At 41.5% G+C, this 15,450-nt stretch overlaps 1 protein-coding gene across 1 annotated transcript in view; it reads right to left on the bottom strand.

Annotated features, from left to right (window-relative positions):
• Positions 1-269: 269 nt before the first annotated feature.
• BCL2 (BCL2 apoptosis regulator) overlaps positions 270-15,450 on the bottom strand; it is a 95,016-nt gene continuing 79,835 nt past the window's right edge. The window contains exon 2 of the mRNA XM_014275857.3: positions 270-3,127. Coding sequence (XP_014131332.1) covers positions 2,993-3,127 — 135 coding nt within the window. The 3' untranslated portion in view covers positions 270-2,992. The remainder of the gene's footprint in view (positions 3,128-15,450) is intronic.

The raw sequence follows: 15,450 nt of genomic DNA, 5'->3' as shown, positions 1-15,450 counted from the left end.
GACCTCTTCCTTCCTTTCTAATCTCTGGTTCTCTATACCTAAACACTTCAGAAGTGTCCCTCTTTTTAATTTTTTTCCCCCTTTCACAATATGGATATGGTGGGAGTGGTCAGATGTCTGTGCATACACAGTGACAGAGGATGGGTTTTCACTGAAGCGTAGTCTTTGAGCGTGGAAGTCTGTAAGGCATTTTGTGGAGGAAAAAAATCTTACATGGAAATGTAATGAAGAGTAGGAAAGACAGGAATTATTGCAAAAGAAATGCAGGAGTGAGAAGAGAGGATTTTATTTAAGAAGTTCAAGCTTTTATATACATTCAATGTTTCTAAATGTTTTCTTAATAAATGTATTATCAACTATCATTATACCTAATGCAGCCACAATACTGTACTATTCTGCAGTCAGGATGGGAAAACTCCATCAGCTCTTTAATAAAATAAAATCATCAACAGTCATCATGACTCTTCTCTTTGCCTGGTACTAAGAAATACACTGGGAAGTCCAGTGAGTAGACACAACAGAACACAAAATCCTCAGTATTCATTTAATTGTGTATCATGTGTCGTCTTCATATTATTTCTAAAGCAGCTTAAAAAAACTTTAGCCATTGGAAGGTATTAAAAACCAAAACCCCATTCAAATTATCCTGGTATTATAGCAGCACTGGAATTGATATTTTTTACTACTTTTGACAATGTAAACCTTTAATAAAACAAACAATGTTGAAACAATTTGAGGTCTAATAGTTCATAAACTTTAATGGGCATATGGGCACTAATCGAAACGAAGACTAGATTGTGAAATGAAACATAAGCTCAATAGCAGCCAATTCCAGTTGTGCAATTGGCTGCAAACAAATTCAGTTTGTAAGCTGAGATAAAAAACAAAGCCCACACTCAATCCACAATATTCCTCAGTTCCTCTGATTTGAAATATTTTACATAAAACCCCTACATGACCATGCCCACTTTTTAGAGAAGCACTCTGAAAGCACTGCAGGTACTAACTGTCTGATGATGGGATTTTTTCCTTTTCCTTTAATCAAGCATAGTTCACATTTTTGTCCTCTTAGAATTATCTCCTTTCTACGTTTTTATAAAAAAGTAATTTCAAATCTGAAATGTAAGCTTGCCCCATCTTTGCTCATACAAAGTGTAGGTGCCACAACTAAATAGCAGTAAAAATGCTGAGATGTACAACTCTTAAAAAAAAACCAACCAAACATAAAAGCAGCTTTGAAGACACAATATCAACTACAGCCTTAACATTGAACATATTACATTCCCGAGTTACTGGAGATATTTTGCATATAATGCCACAAAGTTATTCAGCTGAAATCTTGAGGTTGGAGCTACAGTTTATTCATTGTGTGTTTTTCACCCTTTGAGCACTTATGTATTGTACGGTACATTTTATCCAGAGCTTTGCAAACTTTCCTTTTATATCTGGACATCCATTTACCCACAAATCCCACATTTCAAAAGTTTCATAGCAAAAATAGAAGCGCAGGATTTAAAACATTTGAAGCTGGACATTTCCATGCCTCAGAGCAGCCCCTGGGACTCGATGCTTCAGAGTCTTCGGTTTCCAGGGGACTCCTGGCCCCCGTCGAGCTCAGGGAAAGCCGTGCTTTGAACACAGGTCTGTTTATAAGACTGTGTTATGTACTCTGTGTTAATTTCACATGCCTTGCGTTTTGTAACAGGAGCAGATGACTTCACGCCTCCCCCTCCCCCTTTCCCTTCACCCTATTTTCACTTGAGATGACAGTAGGCACCTGCACAAGAGAGGTGTCAAAGAGTCTCTGTCCAGAGAGAGGATTTTGAATTTCTTCATCAGCTTTTCTTCTGTAGAAAGTCTTAGGAGACTATTCGTATGAAAATATTTTGAGGGCGAGGGGCAGGATGATAAATCTCACTTTCCTTTCCTGTTATGAATATGAACTAGATTTTGGTGTCCAGTTTGATAAACAAGGATAGTCAGAGCTAATCTGTAACTTAGCTGAGGTCTGCTTTTTGCCAAATAAAATTAAGATCTTTTTCAACTTTCAGGGATTTAGAGACCACATCTAATTGGTTTCAAACCCCCGGAGGAACTCTGTAAGTAAGCAGGATTAGTTGCAGATATGAGGCCCACTAAAGTGGGACACAGGTCAGGACTTCAGACTCCAGCTCTGCTCTGTTGAAGCAGGCACTTAAGGTCTCCTGATCTTTCTGTGTCAGTAGCCACAAAAAACATTTTGCTGCTGAGAAAATCATTGGAACATCAATTTCCTGCGAGCCCCAAAGATTTAACTTCACACTTCTATTAAAAGAAAAGTTGACGTGTTATGTGGGTATTGTGATTATGATGTGATGGTAACTTGAAAACACATGTTTAAAAGGCATAGGCAACCATATTTCCAACTGTTCTCCTGTAGGGATAGCAGAGTGTCCTTCAAGAAGTTTCTGTCTTGACTCCACATATGTACCATGTTGAATTGTTTACTACGTCAGTTCTTGCCAGCAGGACAGGGTGAGAACTTTGTTCATGCTGACCTTGTCTCTCAGATCCCTCCCAGAAAATGCTAGGAAATTCAACACAATTTGGCAGTTTTTAGCAGCTCAAGTAACTGCCCTTGTAAGTGTAAGCAGGTAGGTCTTTGTCAGTATATTTGCTCTTCAGAGATAAAATAATCCAGCCAGCGGCATTAATTAAAAAAAAAAAGAACGTAAAATACTCTGGGGCTCATTAAAGTTAAGAATAACAACATGATGTGATGACAGGTACAACTTGCTGAGGTTCTGAAAATAGCAGGTTAAAATGTAAATATCTTTTAATAAATAATTTTCCGGCAATGTAAAAATAAATGATATTTCCTTTGGCAGTAATAGCTGATTTAATCTTTCGCTGGGAAGTTGCTTTGCTCATAAAATATCATTGTGCTACAGAAAAAAAAATATTATTTTGTTGTTTTGAAAGACTTTTGTAATCCACAATAAACTGGGTGACTCTACTTATGTCCGAGATAAGCGCCAAGAGTGATGCAAGCTCCCACCAGAACCAGACTCAGGATAGTCTTCAGAGAGATCCAGGAGAAATCGAACAAAGGCCTCATACCATTGCCATACAACTCCACAAAGGCATCCTAGAAGGGGAAATAGTGAGAAAAGGAATATCAGAATTGCATTTACTGGTTTTTTGGGGGGACAAGGGGAATGGGGAAAGGGAGGCAACTTCTTCACCCTCAGGGATCACCCAACAATCCCGCTGGCACAAGAAGACCACACAAACTTATTAAAATAGTGATTTGGGAGGTCTCTTTTGTGTGCTGAAAAAAAAAGTTCTCCTGCCTATTTCTTTATAAATATTACTGAGATTACTTATGGTTGTGACTTCTGCTTTAGGCACACCCAGTCTAATAGAAAAGACAGAACCAGCATTTTAAAATATAAGTTACCACTATTTTGGGTCCTAAATGTTGTCTATACAAACACACACAAAGGAAGTAGATGAACCTTCATTCTCCAAATCTTTCATTTCCACTGGATAAGGAGCATCTATATTGCAGGTCAGCTTCATTGAAAATAAGGCAGTATTTGTTTAGTTCCCTGGGGATGGGCTCAGAAGACTTTGTGTAGTAGCCACAGATGTTTCTTGCATATGAACTGAAGGTGTTAGGGTTGTGTTATACCTATGATAATCTTTCACAACTGTCACCAATGAGGGTGATGCCGTGGTCCAGTGCTCCAGGAAAATCTGGTCGTGCACGTAGGCACCAAATGGAAATGCTGTTCAAGAAGCAAAGATAAAGTTTTTGTGACTCATAAATACAGTGGGATTTGACTGGGCTAATGACTGGATTGGTGATACTCGGCACGTAATGCCTTTCTTTCAGGCAACAATTCCTAATGAGCATGACGCTTGAGGGCATTCCTCAGAGACAGATAAATCATACTGTACGGCACGAAAGCAGTAAATAGCCAAGCTGAATGACTTTAAAAATGTGACAAAACTGATAGCATCATTTATGGCAACTCTTTTACTGTGCTGCCAATTAAGGTCTGCTCCCAAGCTATTGCAATAAGCCCATGAAACAGCTATCTAACGTGACAGTTTCTATCTCTACTTTTAATACCCCAGACTTCCCATTTTTGGTAGAAGATCACATTCTCTATTAAAGTTATAGTGTCTTTAGCTGTTTTGCAATGTTATTATGCTAGGAGTTGACCTGTCTTCTAATAATGCATATCTGTCTTCTAATAATGCATATATTGTTATGGTTTACAGCAGAAACTGAGGAGAGAAAGGTGTCCATTATTAATGTAAACCTTCCAACTGAGTTAATGACAATCAAATTCTGTAGTAAAATTAGCTTCCCTCATCAGGCATCTCCAGTTATCATCAGAAGAGGCGCGTCTGTGGTTTTACCAGGAGAGGGCGTGTAAGGATTTTTAATATTCTGACTTCTATTCACTAGACGCTGAGTGAGATTCAAATAAATAATAGATATTTGCTTCCAAAATGTGTTATTGCATTAAGTAATATTGGTGCATTTTATAGGTCAGAGTGGATGTAAGTAGGTAAGGCTTGATAGCAGAACAGCCACAGGCTCTGGCCAAGCGAGTGACGTGAAAACACGTCTGCCTCTTGCTATTTCTCAATGCTTGTTCCTCTAGGCAATCATTTTCCAACTTGGGTTTCCAAAGGTATATTCTCAAGTGAAAACAGCTTAACCTTTTGTGGGGAGGATAGAATGTTTTAATGCAATCTCTTCATTTCAGAGAGAAATTGGCAACTTTTGCTTAGCTGCCTGTTTTTTGACATAGACATTTGCAAACTCTGGCCTTAATATTCTGCTGTGCTGTTGCAGAGCTGAAAAAGCACACTCAGTTTGCTGTGCAGCTCTTTGGAAAGCTGCTTTTATTTCTCCTTAAGGCTATGAAGTAACACAATATCCTAAAACGTTACAGACTGGGCTAAATCCTGTTGTCACCAGTATAGGCTCAGTGACTTCCACGGGAGCCTTCTCTGTATAGGGAGTTCAAGATCGGACTTATAAAAATACAACAAGGGTAAAGTTCAACACTTGGTGATATTATTATGGGTCAAAAAGAGAGGAAATTAAAAAAAAAAAAACTCATGGAAACACAAGTCATGTGAAAACATTTAAATGTTAAGGTTTTCATGGTTTCTTTCTGTGGGGAAGGTCTCACTTCTGTATATTCATGACAGTGTATGCATATGCAGTATCAATATCAAAATGAGTGTATTTTGTGTTTCCCTTCTATCCCAGTTCAGGAACATTCCTCCCAGTTTTTCTGTGAGACCATTTCCAATGATTCCATAGAGCTTCTGGTACTGGGTATGGAGATGGACAGAGGAGAACAGTAAAACTTGGACACCAGACAAAAATATGGCATAACCTATGGCTCAAAAAAAGGAATGTTAACAAAAAATGTGCAGCATGCAGTACTTTTTTGTCCGAGATTATTACAACAATAACATGAACCCAACCTAATGGTGTCTGCACTATATATTACAAGTAGCTCTTTATGATCGTTCCCCCTCCCCTTCTCAAACATTCTGATTAGGCCTATTTCCGAAGCTTGTTTGAACAGCCTGTCACTATTTGTTTAAGTTTCAAACCTGTTTTAAATAAACACATGTCCATTTTATGTACTAAAACAAGGGGGGTGGGAGGAGGGAAGTATGACCCGTTGCTGAAAACTATTTTAGCACAAAGAGAACCCTAAACAGAATTTTAACCTTTCATAAGGTTTTGTCTTCTGTAAACCCATGTATTTGTCACTGGATTTTTGTCACCTAAACTGCTCTGTTTAAAATAAAAGAATCTCAGCTAAAATAAATAAGATTAGGAAAATTGTTTGAAACACTTCACGTCCTTTGAAAAGCACTCTTTATAATGAAAGCAAGGGTCTCCTTGGCAAATAGACTGAGGCAAGTTCTGGCTTGGTCAACCTTTCTGGAAGTCTTACACAATTGGAAAGAAAATCATTGCAGACCTTGCTTTTAAGACCATCAAAATTTAATGGGAACTTATATCCTGGATGTAAAATTATATCAGGGCTGTTAAAAATTATATGGAAAAGAACTCTTCATTGAGTTCTGTAACTTTTTAAAAAGCCATTTCTTAAGAAGCTTTTATTAAGTCAAATCAGTCTGTTGCTGATTTACTGTGCAAATTTGTGTTGACTATTTCCGTGAAGCAAGAAAGGTGGTGGTGGGGAAGGGAAAGATGCTCTGCCTGAGCTCCTCTTAGGCACCAAAGCCCCTGAGATGCCTGCTTCACCTTTGATTGGAAGCCATGAGGATTGCCCCAAGGGCACCCCTCACTGCCTTCTTGCCCATTGGACTATATGTAGGGAGGACAGAGCATGTTCCTGGCCAGAGTTCCAGGGATTTGCAGGGAGCCCAGGACAGAAGTGAAGTTCGTCACTCTGGGAGGATTAGGAGGTGTAATAGTGCATTGAGTCAGGGCAGTCTCAAAACAAAGAGATCACACTATCCCACTCTTCTGCTGGCCCAAATTCGGCAGCTCTAATCCAAGAAACAAATGTCATTAATTACACGGGCATTCTTTGCTTGTGGAATGAGCCAATTTTGTTCAGCCTCGGTCCTTCCGCAGCTCAGCTTGCACCCCAGCCCGAGAGGCAAGGCACAGCTCCTCGGCCACAGAGGAGGACGTGCTGCCCACAGGCTCAGTCCAGAGCAGCATTATGGATCTGACAGCTCCTCACCAAAAATGTGGAGGGAGAAGGCAATTTCGGCATTTCTGCCTGGCATTTCTGCCCGAGGGGGCGGCAGGGAGAGCGAACATGAGGAAGTAAATGCTTCCTTTTTCTACCTGAATCAAACAGCTGGTGAGGAAGTGACTTTATTTCCCTCGTTATCATTGGTTTGGCAGGATATCCTCTTGAGCCACATTGTATTGAATGAAGAGCCAGAGAGACTTCCATTTTACTGTACGGGAATTGCCTCGCAGCTATTTTACACTGCCCTCTCTGTGACTCCAAAACAAACAAACAAACAAACACTCACTAGCCCCCAGATTTTGAAGAAACTTGCACAGGTCTGAACAAGGCCAGTTTGCCATGCACTACGGGGCAGGAGAGGGAATAGCACACACTCTGATGCCAAAGTTTGGCAGCTGAATGACTTTTACCTCACCCCTGCCTCCACACGAATGACATAAATTCTCATAAAAGCTTTTGTTCCTGCATGGTAACTCATTTCAGAAAGAGTTTGGGGAGGGAGGGAGGGAGGGAGGGAGGGAGGGGGTGGACAGAGCTGGTTAAATCGTCCCATGTTTTCTATGCCGTGAAACCTCATTAAAATGTCATCTTGCAGCTAACAAGAAAAGTTCTTGGAACACAAAAAGTAGACAAATGTGTGACTGTTCTTTTCCCAAAGAGTTTATGAGTCTTTCATGCAAGCCTAAGTAGTGAGTACAAATAAGGGCAGCTCAGCCCCTGGCTGTGCTGTGCTGTGCTGAGGTGTGGTGTTTCACAAGGCCCGTATCTTTAGAGAGGCCGATATCCTTTTACACCCGGGAGTGCCGACATGCTGGTAGTCCTGCCAGGTGCACATTAGCAAATTATAATGGGAAGGAAAAGAAGGTGTCACTACACAAACCCTGCTGATCATGGAAAAAGAACCTGCCTGGGGAGTGGCTTTGGCATGTGAACCCCTGAACTGATTTCCATCAGGGTTTTTTTCTTTCCCTCTTCACCTTTGCTCGTGGTAGGAATTGGGTCTATTTTGGAGACACGGTTCAGCGGTGAACAGAGCAGTGCTAGATTAATGGTTGGACTTGATGATGTTAGAGGTCTTGTCCAACCTGCTATGATTCTATGACTCTGTTTTGAATTCTCTGTTTCTGCAAGACCTGACACAGTCTTAGTCTGCAGCTGATGTATTAGATGCTGGCTGCACACAATTTTTAATTTTGTTTCTCCAGTGTCGTCTGAGGTTTCTGACTTTGAACAAAACTCGTTTTCATCACAGTAGTCTTGCCTAACTTTGTTCCTTGTCCTTACTATCTATTTGTATAAATTCCTGCATCAGTGAGCCTGTGATTTTGGGGCTCTCACTGTAAGGCTCTGTGAACTGACATTAGTGGACTGACTAAACATGTCTATTAGTGGACATTAATGCATGACTGACTAAACATGTCGGTCAAATGGAGACATCTAAGGAGCAAGGACTGACTGTGGTTAGGTTTGCTCATGAAAAGTGATGCATAGGCTTAGAAATATATAAATGTGACTAGTTACAGTAATGGTGATGACTAGTCCTCCTGTCTGTGCTCCTAAAGAGTGACCCTGCTGGCAGGTAGGTTTTCTCCAGACGCCTGTGGGATGAAGGGTAAATCCAGGCTTTGAGAAATAGTCAGGCCACATCTTTAAACACAGGATTTGTAAGGTGTTGATCATTCAGCTTGGATGGAAATCCATCCGGTGTTCAGACTAGGCCACATTCTTGTCAAACCAAGTCAGCATGAGAACTGTTTCAGTAATTTAGTCTTGGCATCTCTATTTAATTCATTTAGACGTGGTTCTGCAATATGCAAAAGCCCAGACCTAATGGAGGCTGCCTCGTTCTCTTATTCCTGGAAAGGCCCACACTATAAAATGAGGTATTTCTGGCATTAGGAAAACAGCTGTAATGTCAGTGCAGCAGCTAGCTGGTGGTATTTGATGGGTGCCACCTCTGAGGGAGCACTATTAGCAATTATGAGAAAAAGAAGGCAAGAAGGCCTTCTGGACAAAATACTGTGTTCAAACAACACAGTCAAAGCTGCTCTATTTGATCCTTCACAATTTTGAGATCTTTTGTAGGTTGATACTCCTGCTCAAATAATTTGCTGCTTTGTTTCATTTTATGAAGGTATCTTACGTGGAGTGCTAGAGTTTGTTCTCCCTAGGAAACAAATGTGTCCCCACACATGAATCTCAGTTGCACTAAAACCGAGTCATTAGTGGGCCATATTCTTCCCCAAATTATCAAACCCATTCTAAAGAGTTTACATTCCCATGCAACAGTAAATTTAGTGACATCCATTTGTGGATCTGTGAATCCCTTTGAAGAAGAGAGCAAGTGTCACAGAGCTGCTGGGGAGACTTATCTCGCGCTGCAACGTTGCTCTTATACCTGCATCCTCTGAAAAGAGGCTGGATGCATTAAGACCCTTGTCAAATCTTCAAGAATGGCTTAAAAAAAAAATGACAAAATGGACTTGAATGTCAATGCACGCCTGTTTTTCCCTAAATCTTACTTAAATTCTCTGTCTTGTTTCTAACTGGCTTTCGATATGAGTACCCTTATCCTGCAAATAGCCCAGCTAATTTAAAAGCACAGCTCTGAAGATTTGTCTACAATGGGTGCTGCACTGACAGCAGAGGGAAATGTGAACACATCCCCCAGTACATTCCCTGCCTGCTCCAGCTGCCTGGGCTGCTCTTGAGCAGCCACAGAAGAGTTAAATCACGTAACTGCCTGGGAAATGGGAAATGAAAGTAGCTGCTGTACAAGTGCTCAGGGAGCTGTGGCACAGTGTCTGTCCTTCAGGCCACCAAGGCTTTCATTTAACCAGCACATCCAGCGGTGCCGGCCTCAAGGCACAGCTGTGAGCAGAGGCAGAGAGAGGACAGCAAGGTGGCAAAGCTGTCAGCCTGGGGAGGGACCTGGATCAGGGTGGCCTTGGACAGAAAAGACTGAGTGCACGTGTGAACCAGACGGGTGAAATCCAACTGGTCTGAGCAGGCTGTCCCATCGACTGCGCCACGAGGGACCAGTCATGCGTTGTTCTGCTGCCTGTTTTAACATCCCTCAGGGATATGCTCCATCTCATGTTTGTTGTTTCAACACTCAGTTCTGATCCAAACTCCTTTGGCTTGACAAACTCGTGCTTAGCATTGAGCAAGAGTAGCACAGAGCTGGAGTGGTGGCCTGGCTGTTCCACGGTGCTCCATGGTGCTCCATGGTGCTCCAGCAGCAAGAGGCCATGCAGAAGTGCCACCCAATCCTCGTGTGACTTGAGGCAGGCACTTGTTTTTTTCATAAATCCTGTGACAAGCAACTGATTTACAGGGCCTGTGAGACAACACAGCTAACATTATGCTAAAGTAACCTCAGGATAAATCCGTAATTTAATGAGTAAGTGCAAAAAAGGGCCATGCTGCAGACTTCAATGGACAGTTACATTTCTACCACCAGCCACCTGGAAAATATGAATTTGCCCATGTGTTTTCTTTGGCAGCCTACACCTCATTAGCGGCTCAGACCATTTCTGCTCACCTGAAAAAGCCTTATTTGAGGTAGAGAAGAGGCAGCATTTTTTGGTCATTTCTGTCTTTTGCCATTTCCTAAGTTAGGCCTCCCACCAGGAGCTGTGGGAGGCAGACAGGTCCTGACCTGATGGAACGCTGAAAATCCTCCCCTTCCAATGTGGTGCATGTGAGAATGGGGCCTCTTGGTGTCTCGCACCATGTTCTCATCAATTCACAGCTATGTGGTAATGGGAAATTAAAATAAGGGGAAGGTCTCTGCTCAGAAGAGATTGTTTTTAAATGGGTGCCTTCCCCCATCCCACTTTTCGTCCTTTCTGTCCTTTACACCACTTGCACAAAAACGTTTCTCTGGTAGAGAAACTAAGGGTGAAGGAACAGGGAAAGGAATGAACAGAGTCTGCACAGACTGAGGCAATTAGAAATTTGAGCAAAATGAACTAAGGGGGACAGGTGAAAACTGTTGTCAAAAAAGCTGAAATTTTAAGCCAAGACAGCTTTATGCATTGCTTGCCTTATAGATGGGGGGACCCATAGGTTAAAGTGGGCTGGTAAATCTTCCATTTTTGGGTTCATCCAGAAAGTCCTTTGGTAAATGTTATCAGGTAAGAGCTAACAAGGACCACTTGAAAAAAAAGGACCAGTAAGAGTGTAAGAATACAAGCCAAGTCACAGAGTAAAGGACTTTGTTTTGCTATTCAAAACAGCTCAAATTCATTTGCATACACAGTTGTAATTCATTAACTATGACCAATAAATTTATTTAAATGCCACCCAACAAAGCCAAAATATGAAGACCTAATAAAAGGCAAACCTCTCGACCTCCAAAACCAACACCAAAACATACAACAGGCATCCTGCAGGAGAACTGGGATCTTCTCCTATTCAAAGCACCTCCAGGATGTTGGAAGGCAACTCACCTCCTATCCATATCTATACTTTAATTCTTCTGTAACAAGAAATAATGTCTTGATGATGTAAGAAAGGGCACAAATTCTGCATATTTCCTTTTAGCAAAAAACTCTAAAACTGAAAAATATTGGACACTGGTAGCAGGAGAAAAAATGCTATTCTTTAAGTACTCCAGGGGCTTTGCTGGTGTCACTGTTCTGGCCATATTCCTTGATGGAAACATGGCTTATACCAGCTGCAGCACTCTGCCAGCATGGTGGAAGCACCTCCCAAACAATGTGAGTTACACTGGCAGAAGGACTCCTCTCTGGTCTAAGTCTACGTAAGTCTACATAGTGGGGAAGGGAATCATGCCAAAATAGCTATCTTTGTAGGCTAGGGATGTGATTTTTTCCCCATGAGATAGTTGTGCTGGCCAGACTTTGTCATGTAGACCCTAGGAATTTTTATTTGCAAAATAAGACTGTAATTTATTTTAACCAGATGTTCAGCACTGATCTATGTCTGTGCATTCACAGCACACTCCAAGTAATTTTTACTGTGAAAGATATATACCTTGGACACTGGTAAGATTTTAAAAACCTAATGCTGAAGCTTTAAGACTGTGGTGGGCTTTCCTCTCTTTTTGTTGGTAATGGGTAGCTCCCAATGAAGTAAGCCGGTGTTCTGGGTGTTGAGTTTTGCTCCTATCAATCAGATTCCCCACAGGCCTTGTATGGCAACAGTCTCAGCTCTCCCAGGTATCAGAAATTCACATCAATTGCTGGAGGAAGTCATGCAGTTCCTTACAACCTAATGGCTGCTGGGAGAATAGAGTGAGAGCTGAAATGACCTAGGATCTCTCTTTTCTCAGTAAAAAGCAGGAGGTACGAGTGCCAGTCCTCTGAATAAACAGATCCCTCTTTGTTTTCTTTCATGCCTGGTGTTCTTGAGGGGAGGCAGGGGCTGGGTCTGCTACAGGACAGTGATCATCGGAGTGGTCACGTAGCTGTCACTGGAGCCTGATGTACCAACCACTATCAACAAGTTACACATACACATCCTTGGGAACAGCTGAAATACAGCTTAGCCTGCATTCCTATGGCCAGTCATTCAAAACAGAAACTAAAGGATTTAGCTAACTGCTGCTTTTTTTTTCTCATAAGCCTGCGTGTCCTTGCAGATCATTCACAAAGGACTGCACATTTATATTTCCTGTTGACATCCTTTGAAAGGGAGAATGCCAATGGAAATTTGATCTTTTAATCAACAATTTTTGTGGACAGCAAGTCAGATGAAAATTCATGAAGGATTAAATTCTATCATTGTGACCTTGAACTAAGAGCACAAGGAAGGAGAATGCTGTTAACTTAGGCAGGAAAGATTGGTAATTACTCCATGTGTTGGCGTTTGCAAGTCAGTAGAAATTTCATGCAAAATTTCAGATACTCAAAGGAAAGAATATTAAACAAAATCAAGACTGTCAGCCAAGGAAACAAAAAAGCATCACCTATGAAATTGGCCTTGAAAGCTTTCCCAATTTCTAGAATAAATAAGACCCCACAGATCAGAAACCACAGATCAAAATTGATATAAAGTCCTTCATAAATGTAATAACTTATTTTTTTAATACTTCTAAGAGCAGGTGGGAGCACACGGCAGAGCGCAGTTCTCCCGAGGGGAAAGAGGGAGCTCACCTTGCACTCATCAAGCTATCTCAGGGTCAGGGATAGGGGTGCAAACACTGAGGGTACATTAGAATAGCACTCCAGGCAGACTGAATATTCCTGCTGTGAAACTAGCACAACCACTGCTCAGAGGCAGCTCCAGAATCCCTGTGCAGCGCTGCCCTGTAGATGTGCCCCGAGGCACTACCGGATTAAAAATGACGGATCCTGCTCCTGCTTACGGCATTGCCTTCCCCGTAGAGCAGCGTGGGCTGTGACTCCTGTGCCAGCAGCTGCTGCTGAAAGCCTCGCCTCTCCTGCCCAGTCACTTCAATGTAGCCTCAAGATTTTCATTAACACATTAATCTGCAATTAAAGAGCTGCCCTTGCTTAAGAGCCAGAGGAAGTGATTACAAGAGCTGAAGAATTCATGTGTGGTGGAAGGAGAGGCACTAGATCTGGAAGGAGGTGCAGCAATCATCTAGAGGATGACCACAAGTAACTCCTGTGTGCAACCACCTCCTGCTTCTGTCCCTCTAAGGGTGATGTCCCTTGTACATCTCGATGCTCTTTTCCTTGGAGTTCTGCCATTGCTGCCAAAAGGCTTCCTCTCCCCCTAGATCTTCCATCACCAGTATCTCCTGTTCCTAGCTTGAAGTGGGAAGGCCCAAAGATGGTTTCCATCAGTTTCACATCAACAGGGGCTTCCTGCCACAGTGGTAACTCTCAGCTGGCTCTTTATGGCTAGAATCCAATGTATAAGTGTCATAAACCCACCCAGAAGCTGCCTGCATAACCTCCTAAAATTAACTGTTGCTGCTATAAGTTTAGACAAACCCAGGAAATCACATGCAAAATTCTGTCTGATTTGCTATCTAATCATCTTCTATCTAGGTTCTTATACCACACACATTGCTGTGGTATCTGAGCATCTTGATGCCTGGATGCAAGTCAGATAAACCCTTTTCAAGCTAGCTAAAGCTGCAGTCCTGACACTTCTACACTCTTTTTCAGCCCACACTTTTGCTACAAGCAAACTGCAAAGAAGCTTCTTCAAAGATTTGCTGAACATACCAGCTTCTCCTGTCTTCCTTTCCCAGATAATGTAAGGTTGGGAAATTTGCCAAGCAACATGCTAAAATGAAAGAGACATTCAAATTGCAGTGAATGCATGAGCCAAGGGAGCCCAGCCTGCCAGAATGTTATTGTAGTGTTCTCAAGAAGTTCTCAGCATTAAGACTTCATTTCGTTGTGTGCCTGTCTGTCTGGTTAGGAGATGCTCCACTGGAGACCAGAAAGCCATTGCTTCCTCAATATTAAATACAAGTGTCTCAGCCAGCTACAAACCATTTGTTAGCTTCAAACTTTTGAGTCAGTTTTGTTTCTTTTTCTTTTAAGACTGGAAGTGTTTGATCCTGTGGTTACCATCACTTGAAACAAAACTTCTGCTTTCAAGAAGATTTTAGATATACCCATTTCTGATGACCATAGGATTGAAGCAAGAACACAGACAGGGACTAGCAGTCAAAAAGGTGATGAAAAAAAAGTGTATTTTTTCTGAATGAGAAATAATAGGTATGGGTTTGATTGATTTAAGAACAAGTAAGGGAAGAGAAAAGTTCAGAACTTATCTGTGCTTTTAACAGTAAAGAAGCAATCCTCCCCCCAGGAGGAACCATTTATACTGATATCAAAGTGTGTTCTGACTCATTAACTGAAATATGTTGTGCTGGTGGGACACAGTTGTATCAGCAAGATTTTGTCTGCAGAAGGGTTCACACCAGTGTAACTTATATCCCTAAAAAAGTCAGATACATCAGCAACAGGGGCACACAGTAGAGCGCAAACCAGGCATGAAACATAGGGAAGAACATGCAGATCAATGTTTTGGGCTATTTTTCGTATCTGTGTTGTAAAAGTTCCTGTATGTCCATAGTGAGAAATGTTAAAATACAAAGACCCTCAACCTCCATCTATAAAAACACAACCATCAAGAAACCAAAAGAAAAACAAAGCGCCTTCCTTTTTTAAGCTATTTACTCCCACAGCTTTAGCCATGGAGTTGGGGGGAGGGGGGTGAGGGAAAGAAGCTGAACTGAGCTGGTAATCACAGCATTAAGTTGATTTTGACTATTAGAAAACTTTAATTTCAATGTTCCCCATGGCATTTCTTATTTACTTCTTGAGCCTATTTAATACTTTGACCTGAAAGAAGAATAATTTGTACAAGCAAGAAGATTAAAGGTTCGAATTAGTTAAAGATGAAACAAATCTATTGATTCATTACAGGCCACTGTTCTCACTGTCACCAGTGATACCGTCATGTACTAATGCCATAATGTACTGTCATGTACTATGCTTGAAGAAAAAAGACATTTTCAAGAACAGGTTATAGATGGCTTTTGACTGGAAAAAAATACACTGCTGCTTTGCATTCTTTTTGTCCTATCCAAATGGCCCCTCTACACATGTAAGAACCATGAAAGGGTCAGGGATTCTCTTCTGACACCGACCTGACCTTGTATGTTGGTCTCAGTCTAATTTTGCCATCTGTGTTCACTCCAAAATTGCACCTCTGAATTTGCATTCCTTTCACACATTTG

The sequence above is a fragment of the Zonotrichia albicollis genome, chromosome 1 (genome assembly GCF_047830755.1).
Source record: "Zonotrichia albicollis isolate bZonAlb1 chromosome 1, bZonAlb1.hap1, whole genome shotgun sequence".
Classification (NCBI taxonomy): domain Eukaryota; kingdom Metazoa; phylum Chordata; class Aves; order Passeriformes; family Passerellidae; genus Zonotrichia; species Zonotrichia albicollis.
This window is presented reverse-complemented; position numbering and strand designations above follow the sequence as displayed.